Source organism: Elaeis guineensis, chromosome 8, assembly GCF_000442705.2.
Source record: "Elaeis guineensis isolate ETL-2024a chromosome 8, EG11, whole genome shotgun sequence".
NCBI classification, from domain to species: Eukaryota; Viridiplantae; Streptophyta; class Magnoliopsida; order Arecales; family Arecaceae; genus Elaeis; species Elaeis guineensis.
This window is the reverse complement of record NC_026000.2, coordinates 20724250-20739436: the sequence shown is the minus strand read 5'-3', so window position 1 is coordinate 20739436 and position 15187 is coordinate 20724250. Positions and strand designations below refer to the sequence as shown.

General features: G+C 43.7%; 1 protein-coding gene across 1 annotated transcript; it reads left to right on the top strand.

Annotated features, from left to right (window-relative positions):
- Positions 1–9370: 9370 nt before the first annotated feature.
- LOC105049901 (transcription factor bHLH49) lies at positions 9371–14867 on the top strand. Its single transcript, XM_010929685.4, has 7 exons — positions 9371–11305; positions 11418–11645; positions 11761–11826; positions 11910–11978; positions 12183–12254; positions 12457–12651; positions 14193–14867. Exons 1-7 carry the CDS (start codon positions 10505–10507, stop codon positions 14307–14309), a joined length of 1548 nt encoding a protein of 515 aa, XP_010927987.1. The 5' UTR covers positions 9371–10504; the 3' UTR covers positions 14310–14867.
- Positions 14868–15187: the final 320 nt, after the last annotated feature.

Below are 15187 nucleotides of genomic sequence, written 5' to 3'. Positions count from 1 at the left end.
CATTTGGTGAAGTAGTCGATCACGACAACTATAAACTTTCTTTGGCCAGACGTCGGAGGGAAAGGGCTGAGTATATCGATCCCCCATTGGGTGAAGGGCCATGGGGCAACAATGGAAGTCAGTTGGTTGGCGGGCTGGTGTTGTAAGTTGGCATACTTCTGACACGGCTCACACCTCCGAACCAAGTCAGCCGCATCTTTTTTTATGGTGGGCCAGTAGTAACCTTACCGCAGGACTTTGTAGGCCAAGGATTTGCCCCCCAGGTGACTCCCGCAAATCCCTTCATGCACTTCTCTGAGTGCGTAGTCCACATCCGTCGGTCCCAGGCACCGTAGCAAGGGGAGGGAGAACGACCTTTTATAGAGTCGCCCGTCCATCATTGCATACTGGGAGGTCGCCCGTCGGAGTCGCTTGGCTTCCACAGGATCTTCGGGGCTGGTTCCATCAGTCAGGTACTGAACGATCGGGTCCATCCAGCTTGGCTCGATTGTCAGTTGTAGTACCTCTTTAGCCCTGTCGATGCTCGGTTGCTCGAGACTCTCCACAAGTGTCCGACCCAAAGTGCCATAGGCAGATGTCGCAAGCCTGGAGAGTGCGTTGGCCCAAGCATTCTCTGATCTGAAAATATAGGAGATCTCAAAATACTTAAGGTGTGCCACGAGATCTCTCACCTTTTGGAGATATTTCATCATGGTTGGATCTCGCGCTTCGAATTCACCTTTGACTTGCTCCACAATCAGCTGGGAGACGGAGAAGACTCTGAGGCTGTCGATCCCGAGCTCCTTCACCACTCTCAAGCCAGTGAGGAGTGCTTCATACTCGGCTTGATTATTGGAGGCTTTGAAGTTGAATCGAAGGGCATACTCGGTAACCACTCCCTCTGAGTTGGTGAGTAGGAACCCGGCCCCGCTCCCTTGGGCATTGGAAGCTCCATCTATGTGCAACACCCAGGTTGACTGGGGTCAAATTCAGAAGTCACAACTTCTTTGGAGCTCCCACCTTCCGACGTTTGGTCAGCTGTCGGGCATTCCGCAATAAAGTCGGCCAGGACTTGGGCTTTCAAAGTGGGTCGCGGTTGGTACTGGATGTCAAACTCGCTCAGCCTCACCGCCCATTTTGCCAACCATCCTAATGTGTCGGGGTGATGGAGGATCGCCCTTAGGGGCTGGTCGGTGAGAACCACGATGGCGTGTGCCTGAAAATACGGATGGAGTCGCTGTGCGGATATGACCAGGGCAAATATCATCTTCTCCGCCCTTGAGTATCGAGTTTCAGCCCCGCGGAGCACCTTGCTGATATAATATATGGGCTGGTGAGTTTGGCTCTCGTTCTCCTGGACGAGTACCGAACTAACAGCCTCTGGGACGGTGGCCAAGTAAAGGTATAATGTTTCTCCGACCTCTGGCTTTGCAAGTAGGGGCGGAGAAGCCAGGTACTTCTTCAAATCTTCAAAAGCTTGCCGGCACTCATTCAGTCAAGAAAAGTCTTTCGTCTATCTCAGGATTTTGAAGAACGGGAGGCATCTCTCAGCTGACCGAGAGATGAATCAGCTGAGTGCGATGACCTTTTCGTTGAGCTGCTGTACCTCTTTTTTGGTGTTCGGGTGTCACATGTCGATGATCGCCTTTATCTTCTCGGGGTTGGCCTCGATTCCGCATTAAGAAATGAGGAACCTGAGGAACTTTCCCGAAGCTACCCCGAAGGCATATTTAGTCGGATTTAGCTTCATCCGATATCGTCGAAGAGTGCGAAATATTTCTTCCAAATCTTGGACATGATCTGAAGCCTGTGCGCTCTTCACTAGCATGTCATCTACGTACACCTCCATGTTGCATTCGATTTGATCTTTGAAGACCTTATTGACGAGGCATTGGTAGGTGGCTCCAGCATTCTTCAGACCGAAGGGCATCACCCTGTAGCAGTAAAGGCCCTTGGCAGTCACGAAGGCCGTATGCTCCTCATCCTCGGGCACCATCCAGATTTGGTTAAATCCGACGAAGGCATCCATGAAGCTGAGCAGTCGATAATTGGACGTCGCATCCACCAGTTGGTCGATCTTCGACAGTGGAAAGCTGTCCTTCGGGCTAGCCCGATTCAAGTCGGTGTAGTTGATACAGATCTTCCACTTTTCATTGGCTTTCTTCACCATGATGACATTAGCGAGCCAGTCGGGATATGTGGTTTCTCTGATGAAGCCTGCCTCGAGTAGCTTGTCCACTTCCTCGTCGATGGCCTTCTATCTTTCGGAGGCAAAAGCTCATTTCTTCTGTCTCACCGGCTTCGTGTCAGGGGCGATGTTGAGTCGGTGAGTCATCATTTTCGGAGATATGCCAGACATGTCTGCTGCCGACTAAGCGAATATGTCGGCGTTAGCCTTCAGCAGCCCTATCAGCTGCCGTCGCTCCGGGTCGGACAACTGTGACCCGACCCAGACAACCTGTCCAGGATTCTTTATCATCGAGATGGAAATCAGCTGTTCAGCCGGTTCACCCCGCTCCTCCTCTTCCTGTTGGTCCAGCTTGTCGACCGTCAGAGAGTCCTTTGATTCATTTCTTTGAGTAGAGATTTGGAAGCACTGTCGAGTGAGTTGTTGATCCCCGCGCATCTCCTCGGCCCCATTTTTAGTTGGAAACTGGACCAGCAAGTGGTATGTCGAGACTATCACCCTGAGGGCATTTAGTCCGGGTCTTCCAAGTATGGCATTGTAGGCCGAAGGTACTTGGACGACCGTGAATATCATGTGGATGGTGCTTTATCGTGGTTCGGTCTCAGTTGTCATGGGAAGAGTAATTTCTCCTTCCACCGCGACGACCTCTCCAGCGAAACCCACTAGGGGCGTAGAGACTCTCCTGAGTCGGTCGGTCGACAGTCGCATTCGAAAAAGGGTCGAGTAAAACAAAATATTAGTGGAGCTTTCATTATTGACAAGAATCTTTTTTACATCATAGTTCGCTATTGTTATCGAAATAACAACAGCGTCATCATGGGGAGTTTGGATTCTCCGAGCATCCTCATCAGTGAAGATGATTACATTGTCCTGGCACGGTCTCTTCGTCGACTCTTCTTCAGCAGTCGTTCCTCGATCCAGTCGTCTGGAGATCATGTTGATGACTCCAGCAGTAGGTTGATTATTCGCTGCCTCTTCAGTCGGTTGAGGTTGTCGGTCGGGAAGGGGCCGAGCCGGCGGGTCTCTTCGATACTTTTTGGGATACCCTCGTTATATGAGGGCCTCTATTTCATCCTTGAGTTGGATGCATTGCTCGATGGTGTGATCGTGACCCTGATGGATTCGGCAGTATCTTCTCCGGTCGAGGCCCTTTGCCTTCAGAGGTGGGGGCCATCGCAGGTATTTCGCTCCTTCGATCTCCATCAGAATTTGCGCACGAGGAGCAGAGAGAGGAGTGTAGGAGTCATACCTGCGATGCGTCAGTTTCGGACTCTGGCGTCGGGGTGAGACTCGTTTATCGGTCGGGGGCCTGCTGGGTTCAGCAGCCCGATTTTTCTTTCGCTTCTCCTTTTGGCCCGTGCCTTCGGTCAGGCACCGGTCGAAAGCTCCTTCGTCTGCGTGCATGTATTTGTACGCGCGCTCCAGCAACTCAGCATACGTTCGGGGGAGGGTCTTGTCCAAGGAATATGTGAACCAGAACCCCCTTAACCCCCTCTTCATGGCCGAGATAGCCATATCTTCATTGAGGTCTCGGACCTCAAGTGTGGCCATATTGAATCGGGCCACAAAATGTCAGAGCGTCTCATTTTCTTCCTGTTTGAGGGAGAAAAGACTATCCGAGGTTCACGGCGGCTTCCGACTGGTGCTGAAGTGGGCCACGAAAGAATGCTCGAGCTGTCCGAAGGAATGGATACTCCCTGAGCGAAGGCTGGAGTACCAGACCCTAGCAGCTTTACGGAGCGTGGTGGGGAAACCGATGCATAGGAGGGCATCGGTTGCCCCTTGAATTGTCATGAGAGCCTTGTAGCTCTCCAGATGGTCAATTAGGTCGGTGGAGCCGTCGTAAGGCTCCACGTGAGGCATCTTGAATCAATTAGGGATCGGTTCATCGAGGACAAATCGGGAGAGAAGTTGGGTGGTCCGAAAGTCGATGTCGTTCGAAGATTTCTGACCATCCACCTGGAGTTGGGCAAGCCGATGGTTGATTTATTCAAATTTACGTTCATAGTCGTCCAACCGTCGGTGTTGTGAAACCCCAAGGGTCGAACCTCCCGACGAGCTCGAGAGTGAGGCGGACGGTGTCCGCGGCCGCTTCTCCTTCTTCGCCCGCTCCAGCTGGGAAGGAGAAGGACATCGGGACTGGTGGGTGTCGCACCGTGGCCGCCTCGCCCCTTCTCGGTGGGAGTGCTGAGACGGCTGCTCTTGAGGAGGAGACGGAAGTTGATGCAGATGTCGGCGGCTGCTTCTGGACGGCATAGGGTGCACTGCCGGTTGCTCCGTCGGCGGTTGCGGCAACTGAGTCGGTTGCTATTGGAGGTTTTTGACCGCGTCCGTCAGAACGGTCATTTGCCGCACGATCGCCGTGATTTGCACCTCCGTAGTTACCACCGGATGCGGAGAGCTGGGCTCCGCCATGGAAGGTGAAGGAGGGGCCTCTTCCCGGTGGAAGAGTGCCTCTTCCCGGTGGAAGAGTGCCTCGCCGATTCGATAGCTCTCGATCGCTGAGTCCTTATTTTCGTCATCTCGAGAGATTTCTTCAAGCTCTGTGGAGCTCGCTGGCTTACCTTTGTCGAATACTCCTACCTGACGTGCCAAATCTGTTGCGGTCAATCTCCCCCGTCGCTCGATCGTCGGTGTCGCGCACCTGCAAGAAAAGTCCTCACGGATCGGAGATATCTTCGGTGAGGACCCTCCGACGATCAAGTTAGAGAGGAGACTAGGCAACAGTGAAAAATCAGGGGCTCAGCGGGAGAGAGAGAGGAAGAGAGTTCAAGAGCTCAGAGGCGCTTCTCGAAACTTAGCACTTAGGACTTACCAATACTGTTGCCTTATCCCGTTTTATAGTAGAACGCGGTATGGTCCTGCCATTAATGATGCAGACAACTAGGGAGTTGTCAAATCGTCGTGGACTGTCAAATCGCCGTGGGCTGTCAAGTCGCTAGGATTAATCCATGTCCTTGGCAGGATAATGCCCCAGGACGACCGTGCCGCATGTCCTTGACAGGACAACTGTCCATAGTGGTCGTACGGCGTTTGGATGGTCTGGCCGACTATATGTCGGTATTCGGCTGTCGAGACGTCGGGTGATGACCCAGGGACACCATCGGCTGGTCTGGTGTCTTGCGGAAGTCGGACGTCGGCTGCCACCCCCGACAGTGTGTTAGTGATTTGGGTTCGGCCGCTTGGCCGGTCGGAAAATAGTATGAGTCTGTTCGGCTGACATACCTTCGGTCGGATATCGTCGAAAGCCATTGTCGGCAATCATCGGTCGGTAAAGTCGGGCGATGGTTAGATCGGTCCGAGGATAAATCGGCGTACAGGAGTCGGTCGGTATATCCCAACACATGTCATCGAGGAGAAGAAACCGGTCTTCTCTCTTGTAACGCCGTCATCAGCAACGTCCTATGCAGTTTGGTGGTCCTTGGAGACTCCAGATAGGCCTCATAAATCACAGCCATCCAGATGGTCTGTGGCTACTGATGTTCATCACTGTCTTGTATATGTTATCCAAAGGGAATGAATGATCTTCTACGAGGATTCTATGTTGCATAAAAGAGTTAATAGTGGTAAGCTGAAACAAGGGCAAATGATACACAAAAAAAGTTCTATGCCCAAAAATTGAATGGAAAAAAAATGGAGAAATTGCAAAACTTGGAGGGAATTAAGGAAAAAATTGAGTAGTATCATAAAAAAAATAGCGAGGAGAGTAGAGAGGAAATATCTAACATGTTTTTTGTTTGTTCATATGCAGGTTCCTTCCTGGTTTTATTTAGTATGTTCTGCACCGCTCCATACTTCTAACTTCACTTCTGGCCTACAGTGCTTCTTCATGTACATGAGTCCTATTCAGACGCTGGTTTGTTGCTATTTTTCGCTTATTGGGCTATCTACACTAGTCTGCCTATTCGATGCTTTCTTCGGTGGTATACATTCACTGCTGTCTTGCTGACTATTTCTACATTGATCTACTATATATATTCATCGCACCGGATACTACATGTTTCATTTGTGAATTAACTAATAAACAAAATGATGTGGTCCTACTACATGTTTCTAGGGAGGAGATTTACTGACACAATTACAACCTTCTTGTTACAGCATTGCTTCTCTGGGCTTTTTTGCTTGTTTCTTGCTAGTTACCACGGGATTGCTGATCAGGTCAAGCAGGTGGTGGTTTTTTTTCTGACAAAGAAAGGAGACCAGTGAGCACAACTCAAAAGTCACCAGATTTATTAAAGAATAGAGTCTGTACAAAGGTGAGTGTGAATGAGAATTTACATTCAGTAAGAAAAACTATTCAATCAGAAAAACGCAAATAGCAGACTAGAAGATAGAAGATCCAGAGGATAAGTTCAAGGCCTTTAGCATAGTGGAACGTTCTAACATCATTATCTCTTGGCATCCAAAACGGAGCAGTATCATTGCCATTAACGAAGACTCGGGAGTAGTATCTGTAAAGAAATGAGACATAGCTAGCATGTCTGCCAAAAACAACCTTCATCACAGTCACAGAGATTGCAGCAACAGCATCAAACCAGGTCAGAGGCTACATAACCAAAGGGGAATCGGCCATTCAACAAAAGGAAACTCGGGGGGAACAGAACCAGTGCTAAGCATTCACAGAAATTCAGATAGTGTCAAGGAGGTAGCTGCAATCTCACTTATGTAACTTGCTGTATATGACATAAACCGTACCATTCTATGGTCTTCAATAGGTATTGCTTAATTTGTCTCAGTATCACGACATCACTTTATGACCACCAGAGCTCATCTTTTATAACAGAAGCCATTTGTTGACAGGTCTTCCTTTATATTGAGCATCATATTCACAAGATACACTAGGGCCTTCTGCTGTTTACATTCCAAAGGTTATGCAATAAATTGGTATCGGTATTCTGCAGTATATGATAAGCGGAATTCTTATAGCACCGCGCGCGGTGCAGAACGAGCTGCACTGCGCGCGGTGATTGGCACGGAAACCCCCACCGCGCCCCTACCCTCCGCCCCGCAAAAAATTTTTCTTTCCCCGACGCCCCCACCCACCCCACCCCCTCCCAACCTCGCGGTGACCGATCACCACGCGCGGTGCACACAGAATCGCTCGTATGATGGTCTTTTGATTGTTTTGTTTCTGCAAATTAGAAGCTTACTTTTTGTCTTGGGTTGCTGCAAGTCCACTGATTGTTTGGCTGTTGATTATTATGATGCATCCCAATTTACGGTGCATTGGATCAAAACTGAATTAGATACGGATCCGACACCGATATATTCATATCTATATTTATTTTATTTGATAAATATAAATATAAATATAAATATTCAGATGTAAAATTTTATATCGATATTTATTTTAAATAGATATGAATATAATTTAGATACGGAAAGTATAGATATAATTATAAATATTAGTTGGATAATTAAATTTTATGACCGTAGAATCAAAGATGTTACTAAATAGATAAATCAAGTTAATAATATATTTAAATTGTTATATATTTTTTTAAAAATTAATAAATATCATATAAAATTATATGAGATTACTGATAAATTCGGATATTCATATAAAGATCGGATAGCTATTTATTCATATCCATATATATAATTTTTTGATAGATACGGATACGAATATAAATATTAGTAGGATTCTCAAATTTTTACCTATATCAAAATTAATTTTAATATAAAAATAGATTCACGTGGATATTATCCATATCTGGCTGCTACGATGTTGAAGGTTTCATGCATACGATGCATAAGTGCAGTATTGGCCGGTCTACTTTACACTCATCTCTTCGACGTCACGATAGTGGCGCTTGCCTTTTATGGTTCTAACTTACCACCTTTGAAGCGCATATCTACTGTAATCTTTTGGTTCTTTGTTACTGGTTGTTCTCATATTTCTCATTTCGATCAATCATAGTCTGTGTCTATAAGATGTAGTTTTTGTAAAGTTACCGTTTTCATACCTGTAATGGCCTGCCTGGCAGTCTGTTCGTGGTTTCTTCCTGTTTGTTCCATCTCATTATAAGTAAAGCTTATGCCTTTTAACCAAAAAAAAAAAAAAATCACTACCATCCAGATCAGTAAATCTTGATGCTGTCCCACCCTCCATCTAATCCTATATGTAGCATCGCCGGGTGCGGTAGTGATACTCCTCGGATACGATAAAATCCCACGAGAAACTCCTTGGATCTTCCGAATCTTGACCAAAGCTACCACCCAGCGCCTCTAAAATACCGACCCTGCTGAGGCCTCGGCCAAGCTTATAAAATGGAAGCTCCGTTACGCTGCCTCGCACGCATCCCCAAATATATTGTCTAACCTTTTCTGAAAAAAATATATCTGCATGGACTGCCCAAAACTATTTAATCTGTATTTTTTGGGCATCGCGTTACATTTTTCCATTCCTAACGTTAGGTTGGATTGACCATTGCCTGAGAAGGGATTAGATTTGTGATGTTGCTCTTGAGCTCACGATGGAAGGACTCCAAGTTAAAGCAGTTAGCTTGAAAGCTTAGCAAACATGAAAGATAGTGGCTTTGCTACTAAAGTTTTTTCTTGGTATATGCTCATAATGAGGATAATTAGGTTGTTGATGGAAAGAAGGAAAGCATGTCTCATTAGAGGGGTAGCTTGAGGTGAACCTTTAAGTTCAGCTAAAGGTTGTATGTGTTCTTCTGAATCCGTCAAATCTTAATGAAGAGGTTCAAACTTAGATCTCTCCTCGACCAGTATGGTTATATATGTTTTTTTTTTTCTTTTATTGATGTACTAACTAACTAGCTGTTGAGTTGATTTCAAAGAAAAAAACAGACAAGCCGACTTAGCTTATTGCTGCCCCACTAGCATTTGAATTTGGAGCGAAATCCGAAGTCACATGATGATTCATCTCAGATGTTCAAATTACCAAGGGCATTGTGTCAGAAACATTGTTGATAGTCTTCATATTATTTAAAAAAGTTATATAATAATTTTAAGTATGAATTATTGCTTTTGTTGTCAACAAAGATGGTTCTGACACTTTATTGAAAAGATTAAATATAATAACAACGAGAGGGCTGGCAATGTCAGGATTGCTACCTCAAAGCTTGTTAGATGTTAAGTAAATAAAGATAAGCAGCACCTTTAAAGAAATTGCTCAAAGAAAAGCTAAAAGAAACTTCATAAAATATGTTTCCACTGGGATAAACTAGGGGAAGGGAGAGGGGGTTTGAGGTGAAGGGGGGCTTGGAGCGTGTTCTTTTTTCGTATTGTTTTCTTAGCCGTAGTGGTGGTGGTTAATCATTCAAACGTCCCTCTTTCTTGTTGGCGTGGGTATAAGTGCAAGCAATCTTTGCCCATAAATCTTCCGTCTCTCTCTCCACACACACATACACAAACACAAGTAGATAGGGACCTCGCCATCTCCCTTAACTTTTTCTCTCTCTTAAATCGGTTCTCTGTTTCTGGGGACATTGATCATGCAAGTATCATCCTGTGGAGAGTGATTGCCAGTAGGAGCCAAGCCCAAATTGGAGAAGGTTTTAATTTTAATGTTCTCAGTGAGGGAAAGGCTTCCATGGAGGGCAAGGGAGAAAGGAATCCAGCGTTGGTAACTTTCCTTTTTTCACTTTTAGCTGGGTTTCCTTTGCACTGACTCAAGACTCGAGGGGAAGGCGAGGGTGTGGTTTGTTTGTTGCCTACAGAGCTCTACTCATCAGGAGAGGAGTAGTAAAAGGGGGTTTATGTTATGAATGGTTCGCTTCTGTCCGGTGATATCCAAAACAAATGTGTGCTCATTTTTTCTGAGGTTGTTGAGGGTTGGGATTCTCTGATTGCCTTGTATTTTCACCTCTGATCACAGCCAAGATTTCTCTCTCTTGAGCCGCTTGAATAATGGGATATATCTACAGTCATTAATCTATTCTTTGTTTTTGATTCATGATCTTTGATGTTGTTTGATCTAGCATCTGAAGGTAAGAGAATAAAAGTTGTCAGTATTTGCTTCTCTTAGTATTTTTTTTTTATATAGTTTTAATTTGGATCAGTAGTCTAAATGCTTTAGGCCTTGTGAAATATTTCCATTTTTGTCTTTCCTTTTACTTTTCTAGTTAGCATATTCAGTGACTTCTGGTTTGAAGTAGGTTTGTGCCTTTTTTCTGGTTTATATGCTATTATTGGTTGGTTTGGTGAATTGGGTTTTGCAACTGGTTCTGGGCTATAGATTTCAGGATAAATTGTATTATGTTTATTTCCCTTTTTTCAAACAAGTGGTTCTAGTCTCCAGATTGAGCGGGTGATCCTTTTTTCCAAAAAACTTTCTTCATTGATCTAGTTGTTGTAGAGAGTAGCATAGAGATGGATATTAGTAAGAAGGATAAATTGGGGGTGGAGAAATCTGGGGATCATCCTAACTATCACAGTTCAGGCATGTCAGCCGATCAGCAATTGGGCAATCCATCAATCAGTTTGGTCTCAGCTCACCCTATGGTTTCCTCCCCATGCCCATCTGTTTCCATGGTGGAATCCTTTCCTCCTAGCCTCTGGAACCCTTCTGCCCATTCACAGAACTCAGGCTTCTGTGGTAATAATGTCCAAAGCAGCATGGCGGCCTCCGATAGCATGCCTGTCGGAAAACCAGTTCCTGGGCCTTTGAGGCTTGACATGGGCTGGAATCCTTTAGATTCTTCATCAAAAGGAAGTGGAATTTTCTTACAGACCGGCTCTGGGGTTCTCCCCCCAAGTCTTCCTCATTTCCCAACTGATTCTGCTTTCATTGAGCATCCTGCAAGGTTTTCAGGCTTCCATGGTGGTAATTTAAATGGCATGGTGAGTCCTTTCAGTACAGCTGAGTCCCTGAGTTCCTATTGTAATACTCCGAAAGGGGTTCTGGGAGCTCAGATTCAGCAGAGTAAAATGAACACAACTGAAGCTCGTATGGATGCCTCATTGCCTATTGATCATGGATCCAGCAGTAGAAGTCCGAGGAAGGAGCAGAGAGATAAGGGGAGCTTACATGGTGCTGGTGTCTCGGGCAATGAGTCAGGTGAGCATGTGTTTGGTGGAGGTGGGCGAGAGGAGGCACCTAATTTGGCTAGTCCAGCTGGGGATTCTTCTTCCAAAGGACTTGCTGCTAAGAAGAGGAGAAGGTCCGATCAGGTAGATGGTTTCCAGTTCTTCGGATATACTTTGCTTTGATGTATTGCTTTATTTTCCTTTATTCGAATCAATTATGATCATATTTCATAGGTCTATAGTTTTTACATTGTAGGGTATCGAAGCAGAACAACTACAAGGAGGAGCCTCCCTGCCATCTGTTGATACCACAAAGGACAATTTGGACACTAAACAGAAGCCAGAACAAAATAGCTCAACTATGGCAACTGTCAAGTCTAATGGGAAGCAAGTCAATGATAGCTCAGATGCACCGAAGGAGGATTGTATTCATGTAAGAGCACGGCGTGGTCAGGCAACTAATAGCCACAGTCTTGCAGAAAGAGTAAGGTTCTGCTTCCCATAGGAATTCTGATTTCTACCTGATTGGAGGTATCTTCAGGTCTGGTCCTTTAGAATGAGAAGCTTATTGAGATTACATGGATGGACATGGGTTGCAGGTGAGGAGGGAAAAAATTAGCGAACGGATGAAGTTTCTCCAAGACCTTGTTCCTGGTTGCAGTAAAGTAGGTTTCTAGCAATGGTCCTTGGGGTTTGATCTACACAGTTTGGCTTTTTATGCCCATTTCTTCTTGACACGTGAATGCAGGTAACAGGAAAAGCAGTCATGCTGGATGAGATCATCAACTATGTTCAATCACTGCAACGGCAGGTTGAGGTGTGCTTCATAGTTCTGTTGGCCATAACCACACTATTATGATTCATTCTTTGAACCAAAAGAACATTAAGCCTGAATTCATGATCAGCCAACATGTTCTTCTTTTAAAATTTACAAAGGTTTCCATTTGCTCCAATGTTCTGCATATAAACTACTTGTAGGAGGAATAACCCCATGTCTTGGTTATTCTTTTATCTGTGCCAGTTTCTGTCAATGAAGCTTGCTGCTGTCAATCCAAGGCTGGAGTTCAACATAGAAGGACTTGTTTCTAAAGATGTATGTTAAATCTTAGGTTAATTAGATTAGTGTTTTGGGCATTATTTGCTTCAAAGAATTCTTACATTGCATCGGCAATATGTATGTATGTATGTATGTATGTATGTATTTCTGTATTTTTATGGATACAACTATTTTAGTTATTAGTATTTAATATTCTCTCAGTTTTGTTGAGTCATGAACTCTTATTTTCTCATGACAGCTTTTTCATTCCAGAGGTGGTCCTTCATCTTCCATTGGTTTCTCACCAGATATGATTCATCCTCAACTACATCCATCTCAGCAGGCTCTTTTTCAAGCAGGGATGTCTAGCATCGTAAACCCTTCAGATGCACTTCGAACAGCAATAAATGCTCAACTGAGTTCCATTAATGGATACAAAGAACCTATGCCTCAGGTTTTATTACTTACCTACATATTTCTCCACTATATTTTTATTACTTCATATTCTTTTGTTTTCCAGAAACTAGTGACATAGTTAGGTGGACCATAAGTTTTATTTGAAATTTTGCATGGATCTGAAATAAAGCATTCAGTATCTCTTATGGGATCATAGTAGCGGAAAGGTTTTCCAAGAACTAAGTGAAGAAATGAGTTAAATGATGAAAAATAAGAAAAATGCAGTCATAAAATTAATGAGACTCAGAAGAGAAATCTGTGCACTATAAAGCTGCTGCGAATAATTTCATTCATTGAAGAACAAACATGGTGAGCCCTACTGTTTGACCTACGTAGATTGTTTGCCATGAGTAGGGTCTATATCTGCCTAGAGCATTTGAGAGAGCTGTAGTGGATGTTTGTGCAGAGTGGCAACTTTCATCCGTTTAGCCTGAATGTTTGAATAGGATGTTGCCGAAATTCTGAGATTTCACAGCAGCTATCATGGCCTTGTAGGTGACTACAGTTTCTTGGATTGGTCAACAACTTCATTGTTGCAAAAATAACTCCTGTTTTTAGTCATTATTTCTTGAGAAAGTTGACAATTCTGAGGTGCAACCGTAAATGAAGTTAATATTATCTTTTTTCTTTTGAGAAATAGTTAATGTCAATATGGTTGTTATTGTTATCTTAGAAATTATATTTTCATTCTGCATGGCTGGTCCCTATGCAATTCTTCCCAACTCCCATGCTTGAAGCCTCTTTTTCTCTAGCATCCACTTCAAGTTGTATATATGAACATAGCATGTTCCACTTTGAAATCTTGGTGCAGAGATATCATAATTGATTTATTGAGAAATTCTATGTTGGCTATTTGAGTGTGAGTGTGTAATTAAGTCTAATATTGTCTCATACTTGGTGAAAATTGTGGAGCAGTTAAGTTGCTAACACCTAATGGTTATGTTCATGGTCTTATTTAGCCTCATAAATATTCTGCTTTGATATCTTTCAGCTTTTACCATTCTTCCATACTATCCTATGGGAGATCCAAGTAACCTTTTTTCTCACTCTGATGAAATAAATCTGTATCAATATAACTATTTTGCTTCAGGAGCTGATCTAATCATCTAATAACCTGAAACCCTTTCAACCTTAATAAATCAGAAGGATATGCTATTGGTTTCTGGAAGTGGGGTAGTAATATCTTATGGGTCTGTAACAATTTATTAGACCAGCTATCTCTTATCTCTTCCTTTCAAATGTCAGAGACGAACGGGTACCTTATGTTGAGTTGCTAATTAACAGTCTACCCCAGATACCCCGACTTATTAGGTCCATTGCAATTTGCTCATTTAGATGATGTGCTCTCTGACACATATGGTTTGATGAATTTGACATAGTTAGCAGTTTATGTTTAATATTTCTAATCAAAGCATAGATATACTTCATTGCATATCATTATAGTGTTGTGATGATTTAGTGCCTGAAACTGAATGATGCTTTAGTTTTCTCTTAATGGGTGATGCGTATTAATAGTGCTTGAATTTGAATTAATTTCAGATACCTAATGCGTGGAACGAGGAGCTCCACAATGTTATGCAAATGACTTTTGGTCCTAATCCCTCTCTCAACACCCAAGAGTTAAATGGTAAACCTTGTGAGGGATTCCCCATGTGAAGCCACCAACCTGTTCGTGTCCTTGATAGATAGATAGTTCACAGTGGGTGCTGTCATACCATACAAAAGTCAAGCTCTGATCATATCTTTTCTACATCTTGAGCTTGTTTGCGTTTGCTCTTTTAAGAAGATAATAAAGCTTGCATGCTTCAAAGATGTGGGGTATACAGTTCTGGTAGTTCCAGTGGCAGATGCAATTTTTTTTTCTCTGAACATATAATTCTGGAGCGTGGCTAGGGTTGCTTCTTGCATTAGCAATTTGGCGGTTGTTCCCTGCAAGGCTCTACTACATTCCTAAAGTGCATAGTTCGTTCGTCAGAGATTAGTATAAAAGAGAGAGCGTATTCCTGTGGAGATAAATTTCCTCTCTCTAGGATTAGAGGTATACAGCGCAATGTAACCAGAAACTTCAAAAGCTTGGCAATGAGTAATGATAGAATAACATCACTAGGGTTGTTCTACTTTTGCAGCACAAAGCAAGTTTCTTTGCTCAAGGTAATGGAAATAGATGTTGTAGACTCACCTTTTAACAAATAATATCATGTTTCATTTTCCTTCTTTATTATTCATATCTTTAATTTTTTTGTCATTCAAATAATATCAACAATAAAACTGGGTGCTTTTGATTAGTTGTATCTGGAGTCATACCGCAGAATATGAATATTATAATGATCAGTTCTCTTTTAAGTACGGCAACAGCTTGTACCTAACAGCATGGCATCTGTGAGGAAGGTGCAGGCAGAGGCCCTACATGTTTTTCACTGATGTAGTCTGCCAGTAGATAATTGATTAGGTTTCGGTTGGACTTTCTGAACATCTCTGTTGTAGGAAGTGGGAAATTGTCTTTTAGATTTTTTCTGAAATATTAGCAAGGCAAG

Excerpts from the sequence above, each read along its gene's own strand:
- LOC105049901 (XM_010929685.4), top strand. The coding sequence starts at position 10,505 with ATGGATATTAGTAAGAAGGATAAATTGGGGGTGGAGAAATCTGGGGAT. Across the intron at positions 11,646-11,760 it reads GCCACAGTCTTGCAGAAAGA|GTGAGGAGGGAAAAAATTAG; the intron begins GTAAGGTTCTGC and ends CATGGGTTGCAG. Across the intron at positions 12,652-14,192 it reads ACAAAGAACCTATGCCTCAG|ATACCTAATGCGTGGAACGA; the intron begins GTTTTATTACTT and ends AATTAATTTCAG.